The 15,673-nt window shown below is 39.5% G+C and overlaps 1 protein-coding gene across 1 annotated transcript; it reads right to left on the bottom strand.

The window, feature by feature from the left end:
- Nucleotides 1–4,821: 4,821 nt before the first annotated feature.
- LOC144082956 (type-2 angiotensin II receptor-like) lies at nt 4,822–6,891 on the bottom strand. Its single transcript, XM_077610464.1, has 2 exons — nt 6,734–6,891; nt 4,822–6,266 (listed from the first exon to the last, which is right to left on the bottom strand). The coding sequence occupies exon 2, from the start codon at nt 6,222–6,224 to the stop codon at nt 4,983–4,985; it is 1,242 nt and encodes a 413-aa protein (XP_077466590.1). The 5' UTR covers nt 6,225–6,266; nt 6,734–6,891; the 3' UTR covers nt 4,822–4,982.
- Between the last annotated feature and the right edge of the window lie 8,782 nt (nt 6,892–15,673).

The following is a 15,673-nucleotide window of genomic DNA, read 5'->3' as shown; positions in this document are numbered from 1 at the left end:
GAATGAGAGGTTTTCTTCAGCCGTTATTGCACTATATTCGTTTCTATCACTCACGCTGAAATAGTGCATTTCATATTCAATGAATCGCAAAGTGATTGATTCCTATAAATATAATTTTCTCTGGCGGAAAATATTATCTTGTACAATATTTCATAAAAGTGATATTGGTTTATGAATAATGTAAATGATTATTGAGCTTGCAGCACTGTCCATGTTTGTCCTCGTCAATATTGTTTGATTGATTGTGTCAATGTACAACATGATGGCATTTGAGTTTTTACGTGACGATGTGACATACGTGTCCCATACTGTTGGCGCAGCAAACACAGTATTAGGATGTCACTATGTGCACAGAATGCTGTTTGCAGCCTCAATCATAGACCTCATCACCAATTCTGTCAGGTCCAATCCTACATTCCACTCCCGAAGTGCTACAATGTCTGACATTTAAATCTATTCCATAAAGGTGAAGGAATGCAGCAATTTTACTGTGCTTCCTTTGCTAAGAAATCTCAACTTGATAAAAAAAGAACATGCATATTTTAAGACAATCTGTTCCGAGACTTTTTATGACCTTGTATTCGCCCTTATTTTAAAACATTTTAACAGGAGGTTTACCACTGATAGTAGTCAAAGGGCAATTCAATAAATATTTACCATTTCATTTGCCAGACGCTGTGCATTAGACCAGCGGTCCTCAACCTTTTTCTCACCGTGGACCGGTTAAAGCTCTTTCGATTTTCCCGCAGACCGGATAATGGGGAGGGCGACAACGTAAGATAAAATTGTGGGGGGATGGGGTAGGTGCATTAACGACGTCCACAACTGCAAAAAAAATAGTCCCAAGCTTAATATAAATTATTTATTATTATTATAACAACTTTTGTCATTTCAAGTAGGAGGGCGAGATTGAAAACGTTAATATTTATTACTCTGACGGACCGGCACCAGGTGCCTCGCAGACCGGCACCGGTCCACGGACCGGTGGTTGGGGACCACTGCATTAGACGACTACTGTAATTTAAAAAAAAAAACATGCAACGTTTTAGATACACAGTTTTGTTAAAAAGAAAGGCTTTCCTTCAAATGACTAAATTGTTTTAGCAACAAAATTGTTTAAAAAAACATCAAATTTGCTCTGTGCTGGTATTTTTATAACTCCTTGGCACCTACGGACACAAACACAGTTTTGACTTCTATTCCTGCTAATATCGAGGGCCACAAGACATGACAGTAGTTACGGGTTACTTATTCCTATCTGTTTTGCGTTTTTTTCCAATTGGCATGAAAGTGCATACAGACAGTTTAATATATTGTGCTTTTGATGGGATTAGAGCTGTTGGTAGAAACTAAAAATTGTTGTGCTGCGTCTCTCCCCCTCCTTCATACCAATTGTTCCATGGTAAACAGACAATTTCTCCATCTTACCCTTTAAAGGTTTGTATGCCACAACCGCTTTGTTGTTGTTCTCCACCACTGAAAATAAACCACTCTTTCTCAAATGCAGAGCTCTTGCTGAAAGATTTTTGGTTGTTAGGCTGTATGACACAGACTGAAAGGCAATGAGGCAGAGTTTCGTTTTGTCTTGTTCATTCTGACTCTTACAAATGTCTGTTTTGGTGCGTAACAAGCTTTCCGAATCTGACTTCCTCTTATCAAAAGCTGACGGCTGCCAGCGTACTTCTCATCAGTCATGTCTTTCAAAAATGCATACCCGTGTGTATATGTATGATGATATCATGTAGATTTTGCGTATTCATCAAATTGGGACTGATTTTTATACATACTATGTATATAGTTGACAGGTTGTATCTTCAAACCACCAATTCACCAACTTTCTCTGCATGAGAAAGTAAAAATAACTGACATAATTTAACACTAGAATGCAAAGCAGCATTTTCTTTCCAATCACATGAACCACAAACATAGCTGTTTGTCATTTGAAATAACTGCTAATTTTTTCTACTGTAGCTAATTTTCCTTTGAAAGTTTACAAATATGCCAAGGCGTCGACATTTTCATAATTTGAGCAATTTCTGCAGCACTTAAAATAAATGAATTGTTTGAAATGTCCATCAAATAAATCAAACAAACCCAGCAACAACGGTAACAATACTGTTTTTTTTCTGCATTACATTGCTCAACAAAATAAATTGATGCAAACACTTCTAATGTAATATTGTACTGCTTAAGCCGGTCTGCCCCTACATTTTCTTTCTTTTGTTCTTTTTGTTTTTTTGCAAAACAAGATTGATTTTTTTTTCACTATGCAGTGCAAAGTCATATTTTAAGAAAAACAGGACACAAATATCTGGCTTTATATATACTAGGCCAAAAGTAACAATATGTAACAAAATAATACTTACCATATTTTAGACAATGTGACACTATGGCAACCAAATATGGACGAGTCCGAAAATTGTTTTGAACAGTGCAAGGACTAAAAACATAAGATGATATTTGGTGGGAAAAAAAACATTACTACACCACTAATATAGGAATGTTAGTAAATTTAAAATGAGCATCCCCAAATTGTATATAACCAGCTAAAATACTATTGCAACAGAATAAATTGTTGGCTTATTCATTCAACCACTTTCTGCTTATCCTCAGAAGGGGTGCTGGAGCCCAAGCGAACCAACAATGGGCAGTAGGCAGGGACATCATGAATTGGTTGGCTAGAGCACCGTGAGAGAAACAACTATTCATGCTCACTCTAATACTTAGTGACAATTTAAAATGTTCGACCAGATTACTATGCATGCTTTCTGGGATGTGAGAGGAAACCAGATTACCTGGAGAAAACCCACGCATGAATTTTGAGAACATGCAAACTCGACACCGAAAGGTTGGAAGCCCCCAGGGATTGAACCCTCGATCTCAGAACTGTGAGGCAGATGATTATTTCATCATGCCACCCTGGATGATGTCGTTATGCTATTAATTTGAGCTGTCATTAACTCATTTTTTATAGTTTTTCATAACATCTAGTTTACTAGTTTTACTTGTCGTGAAAATGAGCAGGACGTTCATTCAGTTGATTGGTGGTGGGGGAAAAAAGGTACTTACTGCTTTCATCTGCATCCCTGTTTTAGTCTGTTTATGCATAGAAAAAAGATACCATCTACCTCCCACCTCTGGTTGTGATCTACTCAGCATTGATGACTTTGGCTTAATCTACCAAATAAAGTACAGAAATTATGAGGTATTCAAGAATGTCATTACATTTGCAATATATTTGCTGAATATCTCTGTAAATCATTATAATAAGCACAAAAAAAACTACGATCAAACACCACGTCATCATCAGCCACACAATCAAAACAAACTCATTAGTATTACATTGTACAGTTTTGACATGCTTAATTCAAAAGACGCTTAATTGTGGTGGGTTATTTTTTTTTCAAATTTGCAGGCAGAAATCAAAAAAAGAGCCTTTAACTTCAGCTTGTATTTTCTCATGTCTTGTTCACCAGTGTCTTCTATTGATTGTGTCAAAGACGCATAGACTTGACATGCCGAACAGTAAGGAAGCGGCTAATGAAGCTGTGTGTCTCAACATACTGCAGAGCTGATCCAAACCCTACTTGCAATCTGTCATGTTACGTGCAGAGTTGCTGTAGTGTCAAATATTGCTAGAAACAGGAGCTGGTGATTCAAATATGGCATTTTTGTGCACATTTTCTTTAAGTGGGTGCGAAGGCATCTGTTGTGTCACATTGATGTGTGTATGATTAGAGGCGATGAGGCGCCACAATCTGTCTTTTGTTCAAATCACTGGATTGCTCCTACAGAAAATAGCTTGGCGAGTTGGAGAATCTTTTGATCTGGATTTGGTATAATTTAAAAGTGTAGCTTCCGAGTCATCAGTCTGTGTCTTAGCCCCCTTTCCCTCAGCTTGCAAAGATCATGAGCGTGGGGCTTCTGGGTTTGATGTGTGGGGAGCCAGCAGTCTCACCTGTCTGTCAATGCATCTACTATCTGAAGGACACTAGCGCCGCCTAGTGGTTGAACAATCTGTAGAGTAGTGAGAACAAATAACATACACATTAACAGGCTTTTTTTAAGAGTATACATCTCATCTCGTTTTCTGAACCGCTTTATCCTCATTAGGGTCGCGGGGGGTGCTGGAGCCAATCCCAGCTGTCTCTGAGTCGGTGGCCAGCCGATCGCAGGGGCACAAGGAAACGGACAACCATACACACTCACACCCATACCTAGGGGCAATTTAGAGTGCCCAATCAACCTACCATGCATGTTTTTGGAATGTGGGAGGAAACCGGAGTACCCATAGGTCACATCCACCTGTGTGTTCTCCGCGGGCCTGCGTGGGTTTCCTCCGGTACTCCAATTTCCTCCCTTTTTGGGGAGTCACAAGTTTTTTAGGTGTACTTCAGAGAATAACAATAATGGAGATAAATAACTAAAAGTCCAAGTTTAAAAAGCAAAGTAGTGTTAAAACACGTTAGATTGATTGATGTACGGACGGACCTTCTATTTCATCCACAGCATTTGTCGGCTGAATAACATTGTTAAAGTTTAGTAGGATGGCAGTTTGTCAATTGGTTGCAATTAGCTTGGAATCATAGTTTGTCTGCAAATGAGCCGATCCAAAACTAGTGGTGATTATTGTCACTTTATGCTATTTATGTTTTATATATATTTTACTTCTTTTCAAGGATATGCAGAAAAGTCCATTTGTACAGCAACTTGTTTTTCAGCTCAGCTCAAACTTTGTGACCATATCGTATTCAGTCCAGATCAGATATGGAAAAATATAATATTGAAGGTTATGGAACAGTAATAACTCTGATACCTTCATTTGTATGTCTTCAAGAAAAAAAGCAAACTTTATTTCCTTGCTCCTTTGCATGAACAGATTTTAATCTCCATACTTTAATTAGCTATTAATAAGCATTTTCAATCTTCCGGTTACGTTATTTCCCCCCTCATTATTCTTCCTTAAATACCCCGTCAGTTCCCTAGGTTTGGGCAGAGGCTTCAACAATTGCCAGATCTTTCAGGTCACTGAGCTTTCGGGAAAAAGAGCTTAGCCTCGTACTGATTGAACCCCTCTTTTGACTGTTATCCTCATCAGGCGCCTTCAAACGTGCACACAGACCCTTGCTAAGGGCACCTAGTCGACCCCGGAAATGATTCCCCATGAAACAGTATAGCACGGGGTTAATGGCAGAGTTGGAGAAGCCCAGGCAGAGGGTGAGGGGGGTGAGGTTGCTGATGGTCCAATTTACCCAGCAGCCATCCAACCAGCCATCACTCTGCAGTATATCTATAAATGTCACACAATGGAATGGGAACCAGCAAAGGAAGAAAGCCAAGACAACAGCAGCCACAGTCCATAACACCCTTTCCAGCCCTCTTCCCTCCTTGGGTCTGCTTCCACTTGAGCTGGGGTTCACGCATGGGGTCGGGGGTCTCTCTGTTCTACTGCTGCTTTCCTGTGAGCCCGAGGATTTAAATGTACTGCCAAAATGTGATGGCTTCCGCAGGCCTATGTCTCCAAAACCAGCCAAGAGGTGGCAGCCAATTGCGCAGTAGCAACAAGAGATGATGATCATTGGCAGCAAAAATCCCAGAAGTACTTTCATCCAGGCCAGGCTCTGATACCAGGTGTGATCCGGATAAATAATCGCGCAGGCTTCCACATCATACTCCTTGATGTAGTGAGTGTCCCTCAGAGCTATAGTTGGCGCCGTGCACGCACATGCCAGGATCCACACCAGGATGCAGATGAGTTTGGCACGTTTCGGGTCTCGAACGCTCTGGGAGCGTAGCGGGTGCACCAAAGCAAGGTACCGGTCCACGCTCATGCAAGTGATGAAGAATATTGATGCATACAGGTTGAGATTATGGAGACTTCCAGATATCTTGCATGCTACTTGTCCAAAGGGCCAGTTGTAGCCTCGTGAATAATACACAGCCCAAAGTGGAAGAGACAGCAGGAAAAGAAGGTCTGATACGCAAAGGTTAAGCATGAACATGTTGGCGACAGTTCTCCTCGAGGTACTGGTGTGGGCCAATACACAAACAGCCAGAGTGTTGCCAATGATACCCAGAATGCAAATGATGGTGTAGATAGATGGGATGATTGTGATCATAGGCACACGAGGCCAATCTGTGCAAGTCTGGTTCTCAATGTTTTCGCTTGTATGTGGAAAGAAGGTAGAGTTCAAGGTGGTGCTGTCATTTGGGACGGCCATCATGAAAAAAAATCCACTTCCGTCTTTTAGTTGTTCCAAGGTTGTCTGTAACGAAGTAAAAAATGAAAAAAAGTTAGCTGCCTTCTATAGATGAAGAAAAATAAACAAATACGTTTTTTTATGCCCCATTTGCTCAGCATTTGTGTCAAGAATATATTCCGGTAAAAAACTACTTTTACAGTCGCATTTTAATGAATCCCAAATGAAAATATCTTTAGCTGCTTATTGGATTTGTCTCAAAACATGTATTCCATATTAATGCCTGAAAGTAAGGTTTGAAACATTCATACCAAATACAAACAGTATGTCAAGTTTAATTTGACATTGGCGGAAGCAGCTGGTTTAGTGGTGACAGAAAATATATTATTAATCAAAAAAATAATCCAATTCAAAGAAGGCTGTCAGGCATGCGAACAGGAGGGATTACATCAGCAAACTTGTTTCCATGCTATGACATATAAAACAAACCCCAGAAAGTCATTTCATAATCTTAAAGAAAAAGATATTTTTACCTCAAGAGATTGTGTGTCAAGTCCAATATTCGAGGTGCCTTAGTGCCTCATTTGACGAAAGTCCATGTCTATGCCCTGGCCCCTTCTCATTTAAAAGTTACGGACCGTATCATGCCTCCGAGCGTTTAAGAGCTGGACACGGCCTGGTGCCTCTGAGAAACCAGATGAGGCTGTGGGGGGGGGTCGCATAACCCCCGTGATGATTGCACAACAGGGGAAGGTGCACATACGTCACATTTTCATCATCAGAGGGGTGGGACTGTACCTGGACACAGGCCAGGGTGTACTAATAAATTGTTTTCATTTAATCCACCCCACCACCCCATCTGTTTTTGTTTTTTTTGTTTTTCCAGAATTGACCATGAACGAGATAATAAAGTAAACATGGCATTTTTACACAGATCCAGCCACGTCAACACTATTTCACTGATCACCAAAGAGGGACAATTCCTTGTTTATTGCAGTTATGTTGTGTTTATTATTACAGTGTCTTTTTTTATTTTTAGTTAGTCATGATGCAGTAAAGTTCCAAGCTTTAATAAATCACACATTCTCATGGTTCGATTGCGTGTTTCCGTGTTATACAACAGGCATTGCACGTTGTAATGAAAAAAAGGAAGCAACCCAATTTCACTGTTTTCTCTAATGAAGCCCTGCTGGGGTTTAAGGTAGCCAAATGGCCTTAAACCCAACTAGGACCTGTGATTTGAGAAATGGAGGCTACTTGTTAATTATCCCTGCACTGTCTTCCTCTGCCAGTGGTCAGATAAGCCATGGGAAATATTTACTTTGTCTCAGCGGAAGTCAAGCCAGCCGCTGGGGCATTTGGGGAAGCGTGGGAGGGAGATGAACGAGGAACGGGGACGGACATACATTACAAGGAGTGAATATGGGGATAGAAGAGGAAAAGGGGAGAAAGACGGGATTCTCTCCAGTGCTTTTTCATTAAAGCCTAGGGTGCAAGTTAATGAGGGATGCACGTAAAGCCCTATGACTGATTACATCACTGCTTCTATGATCAATGGTGTGAGCATGCTGCATGTCTGCTTCAATACAGTACCTGCTCAACCTGATACACTTAATCTAACACTGCCATGCATGCCTCTGTTTACATGCCTGCTCAGATGTGTGTGCACTCTGCTCCATTGACTATCTATCAGATTGTGACGTGTCCAAATAGCTGCGAGAAAGCTGACTCTGAGGAGAACAGATGAAGGCTTGGTGGGCTCTTAACAGAATGTTGCTTTTTAAAATGGTCATATAACTTAGATGGTATGACCACTGGTTACAAATCCAGGGAAGGCAAGGTGTGTCTGTGGAGATGCGCCTAGCATGACAATTTAGTGGCAGAAAAGTCTGTTAAAGTCAGTCAGTCACATTAAAAGGAGCAATTTGTCACATTTGTGCTTCAATTATTCATTATGTTGCCCTTATATTTTGATAGATATTAATTATATTTTTGGGGGGTAACTGTTCTAAAACACTTGACTGGATAAGATGAGATTTCTCCATCTAGAAGTTGACTGTCAGCCTAAAAAATGTTATTGTTTTGATTCAGTTTTTTCCCACAGATGTGCTGCCCTACAACATCAGCCAAACGCCTTGTCATTTTGTTAACCTACTGTGCAAAAAAAATGATTTTTGTATGTGTGCAAAGGTCCAATTTGAAACCCTTACTTAGAAGAATTTAGCATCATAACCCATGTAATTTTTTATATGTAATATTCATAGGTTGTAGACTACACATGGTCTATGTTCACATGATCTCTGCTAACGTTGATGTGTGGTTTACCTAATATCTTTCAATTGTGATTGAAATGCAGCATTGGTTAGATATTGCAGCATGATTCACTCGTGGAAAATGCTTATCTGGCAACACAAAGCGGTAGGAATTTTATGTGTTTAAATATTTTATCATGATCATAGTACCATTGTTGATCACCAGTCTTACATATGTATTGCGCCTTTAAAAGGTAATGAAAAGAGTTACTATGATTGGCCATGATTGAATTTAGCGATAACTGTTCCCATAGTGGTGCAGGCCATCCTCTCAAAGATAGACTTAGAAAACAAATACAATTTAACATATTAACGATATTATGTGTTATAGTTTCAACATTATTTGTGGCCATTTCCTAAATTTATTAAAAAGACACATCCAACCAGTCCTAATATATGGTATATTACACAACCAGGGGTTGTGATAGCCAGTCGAAACTGCACTTATCTACAAGTAGAATAACAAAAATATTGTTGTAGTCATACTTCACTGACGGCATCAATCAAAACTGAATATTTCTGCCTTTGGAACAGCATACTATTTGATACAGCTTCTATTATTATTTTGTCCCTTAGGTTGCCAGAAATTGCCTGATCAGTGTATAATATTCCAATACATTTTGCAATGATGTGCTCATTTGTCCTTCTGCACATTTGTTTTTAACTCAACGTGCTTCTTTGACCTTTGTCAATATTTGCAGGGACTGACTTTCTCCTATCCGCAGACAATTGATCTGTTAAAAGCAGTGCACTAGTATGTAGAGACTTTCACTCATTGCAGCATGAGTTTACTTCTGTAAACAGATAGTATAATTGGGTTCACTCCGCTTGGGCTCCAACCGTTAGGCTCGGTGATAAACAGCGTGGCGTGACTGTGTAGTATAGTTGAAGCAACTCCTTTACGGGCTGCAGATAAGGAGAGCAATAGAGCAGAGAGTAGTGAACTCAAACTTAAACCCTTAATGAACATTTATCAAACAGGCATTTTTTTTCTCATTTCATTTATCATTTTGCAGCTCATCCCACGTTCCACTCTTTGCACTCATTAAAGGTCATTGCTGTGGAGTCTTGCTGCAATTCAACATTTCTAATCTCTTCTGCTATTCCTGAAAATGAGCCAATTTTCTTTTATTTGTATTCAAGTCCCTTTTCATCTCTTCAGGGGGAAACAGATAAACCATGCATACTAATAAAGACACATCCACCAATGATGTTTCCAACCTTATATTTCGTACACATTTGTTTTGCTGATAAATTTACTAAATGTTTATTTTATAGAAGAGGTCTCTCCTAGCTGGTCAGACCCTGGGAAGACTGTGACCACAAACTGGACCCTTCACACTGTCCCCCCGGTGGAAAATGTGGCTTCTTGGGTGAGAGGTGAGATGTCAACATTGTAAAATCCACTTCCTCTGTATGCAAGAACAATCTGAGAGCATAGCGAACGACATCACAGTCCAGTAGAACATGAAGTTCTCAGAACATTATGGCTGCTACTATTTTTTTTAGCCACGGATGGAGGGTTGGGGGTGCATGTAGGGTACAGTACAAGCACGGTCCCTAAAGATTGGCTAGAAAACATCCCTTTTTTTGGTCTGGGCTTACAAACATCCATCAGTGTATCTGTCATGGTGAAAACATGTAGAGACTTATAATTTCAGCCAGTGTTCCAGTTTGTAAGAAGCCCAACAGTTTCTTTTGAATTTGTCTTACAAACAACACAACAAAGGGTTTTCAAAACCCTGTTGTTATATGTAATAATAAACCAAATAGTAACAAATACTAGAGGACGTTGCAGTTAATAAAATATATATTCACTAGTCCAAACACTGTTACCTTCACAGCTATTGCCCGACATAAACGTACCAAGTGCAAGTGTTAAGTGGCCGAATCCAGAAAATTAATTATCCTTGTATGCCTAACTAGAAAAATGTTATGTAAATCACTTGTTGGCGTAATGGTCCATACGTTATGTTACATGTGGTTTCACTTTACACACGCGGCTGGTGGATAAACGTGTTCGTGTTCATTGTGACATCTGGCAGTTGATTTAAAAATAAATGAAAATGAATAAGTTGTTCCCTCAGTGGAAGCCAGTAGCACAAAAAGATGCCACGGGCTATTTGGTTCCCAGATGGTTGTGTAACCATACAGGAAGAAAAAAAAGATCACCAGAGCTCTTCATTCGACATCTTGTGCTCTCATTTGTTCCCTCTCACACACCAACAAGGACAGCGTGACCAACAGGTCACTACGCTGGTTAACCTCCAACTGATTTTAGGAGGTTCAATTCCTCAAAGGAGCCCTAAAAATGCTGTTAACAGATTGCACATGTAGCACCAACAAGGTTTGTTAAAGTGTAGATGAGAAGCCCACATTGCAGTTTTGTTTCTTGGTCATGAATTACTACCAACATACCATTTGGTTTAAGGAACGCTAAAAGACCACAAAAGTGGTGCATCTTGGGATCCATATGCTGTTTAAAGTCACGTTAAATCAAATCAATAAATACATTTAAGACAATGCCTCAGTATCAAGCAGCTATTAACACACTGCATGATTCTGAATTAGGTTAGGCTGTAGTAAAATGTTAGGGGCAATTTTGCATTATTTTTATTCTTATGTTTTATTCATAGAGTGACGCAAAGGTGGAAGCATCATACTACAACTAAAGTTCAAGTAAGTAAGGATCGGAATGAAAGTTTTGGCAGCAATTAAAAAAAATCTTAAATTATTAATGAAACATACTTAATGAAAAGACACGTGATTAGAAAATAACACAAAGTTTTTTTATCAGATTTTTTTTCCAAGGTAGAATCACAGGAGGTTGATATCAAGAAGAATGAAAGATTTGAAATGTTAGTGAAGGCTCTGCTTTAATGTTGCAGAGTAACACTGCCTCCGTTGTTGATAAGGGGCATTTAAGATTGGTTTGACTGACAGCGACGACAGGACCAACACAGAATGAGGCTGATAGCAATTTTCACTGCTGCAGTCACTGAGATCTGATTGATGGGGCTTATATTAGTTCCATCAGCTTGGTGCTTAAGTGCATGATGGGAGATTATTTGCACTAGAATTAGTTGAGGATGAGGGAAGAATTATAATTCAGCGTTATAGTCATAACCACAATTACAGGCCAGAAACAAAAATCCAATCCAGTGGTGGAATGTCAGGGCCTGCAAGGCCTTCTCTGCTGGCCTAAAAAATATCTGAATCACAGACTGATGTTAATTATATTTCGGCCATGAATACCAAATTGTCTGTCATCTTCCTTCCATTGAGTTTCCCCTGCTTGTGCAGCTTCCAGATGTGTGTTTTCATATTTAAGTATTTAACCAATCACATTTTAGCCATTATTTGTTGTCAGGGTAAGAAGGCAGGCGCTGCAGCATAAAATAAACATCGATGAAACTGTTGCTTTAACCAATCAGGTTTCGAGGTGGCGATATCAAGGCCTTCTCGCAGGCATAGGGATACATCCTACGTCATCGCTTTCACAAACTATGATTCGCTAGTGATAGAGTGGACTAGCCACAGCTACCAAAATGTATCTGTAGCGAGCTGCCATAAAATACTTAGAGGGTTGGATTGATTCAGACGTAGCAATATTAAAGGCGTAGATGTGTTTTAGTCTAATATACATTATTATGAAAACAATGTAATTTTTTGCCTTTTTTTTCTGTAAATATGCATGACCCAGGTCAAAGTTCAAATGGCCGCTCCACACCTGCCGAAATGGCAGTCAGGTGAACAAACCTCTACACTATGAAGTGGCCACACTATACTTTGTCTTTATTGGAAAGTAATGACTGCACATGGTTGTTTCTATTTAAGGGGAAAATGATTCATGAGTTCAATTCCACTCTTTGCAATTCTCAAATTGTTTATTGAGGTAATGAAAAGGATAGATATAACTTCCAATCACATCATTTCAGAAGTCACTGTGGTCCAGTGACAAAGACAATGGGTCAGAACTCCAGGTGGACTCAAGTTCAAATCAGGAGTGAGTTCAATTCCACTCTTTGCAATTCTCAAATTGTTTATTTGGGTAATGAAAAGGATAGATATAACTTCCAATCACATCATTTCAGAAGTCACTGTGGTCCAGTGGCAAAGACAATGGGTCAGAACTCCAGGTGGACTCAAGTTCAAATCAGGAGTGAGTTCAATTCCACTCTTTGCAATTCTCAAATTGTTTGTTTGGGTAATGAAAAGGATAGATATAACTTCCAATCACATCATTTCAGAAGTCACTGTGGTCCAGTGGCAAAGACAGTGGGTCAGAACTCCAGGTGGACTCAAGTTCAAATCAGGAGTGAGTTCAATTCCACTCTTTGCAATTCTCAAATTGTTTGTTTGGGTAATGAAAAGGATAGATATAACTTCCAATCACATTATTTCAGAAGTCACTGTGGTCCAGTGGCAAAGACAGTGGGTCAGAACTCCAGGTGGACTCAAGTTCAAATCAGGAGTGAGTTCAATTCCACTCTTTGCAATTCTCAAATTGTTTATTTGGGTAATGAAAAGGATAAATATAATTTCCAATCCCATTATTTCAGAAGTCACTGTGGTCCAGTGGCAAAGACAATGGGTCAGAACTCCAGGTGGACTCAAGTTCAAATCAGGAGTGAGTTCAATTCCACTCTTTGCAATTCTCAAATTGTTTGTTTGGGTAATGAAAAGGATAGATATAACTTCCAATCACATTATTTCAGAAGTCACTGTGGTCCAGTGGCAAAGACAGTGGGTCAGAACTCCAGGTGGACTCTAGTTCAAATCAGGAGTGAGTTCAATTCCACTCTTTGCAATTCTCAAATTGTTTATTTGGGTAATGAAAAGGATAGATATAACTTCCAATCACATTATTTCAGAAGTCACTGTGGTCCAGTGGCAAAGACAATGGGTCAGAACTCCAGGTGGACTCAAGTTCAAATCAGGAGTGAGTTCAATTCCACTCTTTGCAATTCTCAAATTGTTTATTTGGGTAATGAAAAGGATAGATATAACTTCCAATCACATTATTTCAGAAGTCACTGTGGTCCAGTGGCAAAGACAATGGGTCAGAACTCCAGGTGAACTCAAGTTCAAATCAGGAGTGAGTTCAATTCCACTCTTTGCAATTCTCAAATTGTTTATTGAGGTAATGAAAAGGATGAATATAACTTCCAATCACATCATTTCAGAAGTCACTGTGGTCCAGTGGCAAAGACAATGGGTCCAAATTTAAGGTGGACACAAGTTCAAATCAGGAGTGAGTTCAATTCCACTCTTTGCAATTCTCAAATTGTTTATTGAGGTAATGAAAAGGATGAATATAACTTCCAATCAGATCATTTCAGAAGTCACTGTGGTCCAGTGGCAAAGACAATGGGTCCAAATTTAAGGTGGACACAAGTTCAAATCAGGAGTGAGTTCAATTCCACTCTTTGCAATTCTCAAATTGTTTATTGAGGTAATGAAAAGGATGAATATAACTTCCAATCACATCATTTCAGAAGTCACTGTGGTCCAGTGGCAAAGACAATGGGTCCAAATTTAAGGTGGACACAAGTTCAAATCAGGAGTGAGTTCAATTCCACTCTTTGCAATTCTCAAATTGTTTATTGAGGTAATGAAAAGGATGAATATAACTTCCAATCAGATCATTTCAGAAGTCACTGTGGTCCAGTGGCAAAGACAATGGGTCCAAATTTAAGGTGGACACAAGTTCAAATCAGGAGTGAGTTCAATTCCACTCTTTGCAATTCTCAAATTGTTTATTGAGGTAATGAAAAGGATGAATATAACTTCCAATCACATCATTTCAGAAGTCACTGTGGTCCAGTGGCAAAGACAATGGGTCCAAATTTAAGGTGGACACAAGTTCAAATCAGGAGTGAGTTCAATTCCACTCTTTGCAATTCTCAAATTGTTTATTGAGGTAATGAAAAGGATGAATATAACTTCCAATCACATCATTTCAGAAGTCACTGTGGTCCAGTGGCAAAGACAATGGGTCCAAATTTAAGGTGGACACAAGTTCAAATCAGGAGTGAGTTCAATTCCACTCTTTGCAATTCTCAAATTGTTTATTGAGGTAATGAAAAGGATGAATATAACTTCCAATCACATCATTTCAGAAGTCACTGTGGTCCAGTGGCAAAGACAATGGGTCCAAATTTAAGGTGGACACAAGTTCAAATCAGGAGTGAGTTCAATTCCACTCTTTGCAATTCTCAAATTGTTTATTGAGGTAATGAAAAGGATGAATATAACTTCCAATCACATCACTTCAGAAGTCACTGTGGTCCAGTGGCAAAGACAATGGGTCCAAATTTAAGGTGGACACAAGTTCAAATCAGGAGTGAGTTCAATTCCACTCTTTGCAATTCTCAAATTGTTTATTGAGGTAATGAAAAGGATGAATATAACTTCCAATCACATCATTTCAGAAGTCACTGTGGTCCAGTGGCAAAGACAATGGGTCCAAATTTAAGGTGGACACAAGTTCAAATCAGGAGTGAGTTCAATTCCACTCTTTGCAATTCTCAAATTGTTTATTGAGGTAATGAAAAGGATGAATATAACTTCCAATCACATCATTTCAGAAGTCACTGTGGTCCAGTGGCAAAGACAATGGGTCCAAATTTAAGGTGGACACAAGTTCAAATCAGGAGTGAGTTCAAGTCCACTCTTTGCAATTCTCAAATTGTTTATTTGGTAATGAAAAGGATAAATATAACTTCCAATCATGTATAGGCGGGCCGCCTCGTGGTGCAGTGGGTTAGTCACCTGCCTGCGACGTGGGTGTCGAGGGTTCACGTCCCGGTGTCGACGACTGTATGGCGTCGGCAGTCGGCCGAAGGCCGACTGTCGAACGCCACCAGGAACCCCCCCCCCAACTGTCTTCGGCTGACCGGAACAAATTGTTTTGCTGAAAAAAATGACTAAGTGTTTATTTTAATGAAAAAAGGATTACTCATTTACTGAACTACATAGTGTCGTGATCAGTCAAACGAGAGCAGGATTCGAACCCCAGTCTCCCACACGGGAGTCAAATCCACTAAATTGAGTTCTGACCCATTGTCCTTGCCACTGGACCACAGTGACTTCTGAAATGATGTGATTGGAAGTTATATTTATCATTTTCATCACCTCAATAAACAATTTGAGAATTGT

Source organism: Stigmatopora argus, chromosome 9 (genome assembly GCF_051989625.1).
Source record: "Stigmatopora argus isolate UIUO_Sarg chromosome 9, RoL_Sarg_1.0, whole genome shotgun sequence".
Lineage (NCBI taxonomy): Eukaryota > Metazoa > Chordata > Actinopteri > Syngnathiformes > Syngnathidae > Stigmatopora > Stigmatopora argus.
The sequence above is the reverse complement of the archived record's forward strand: the minus strand, read 5'-3'. Positions and strand labels throughout refer to the sequence as shown.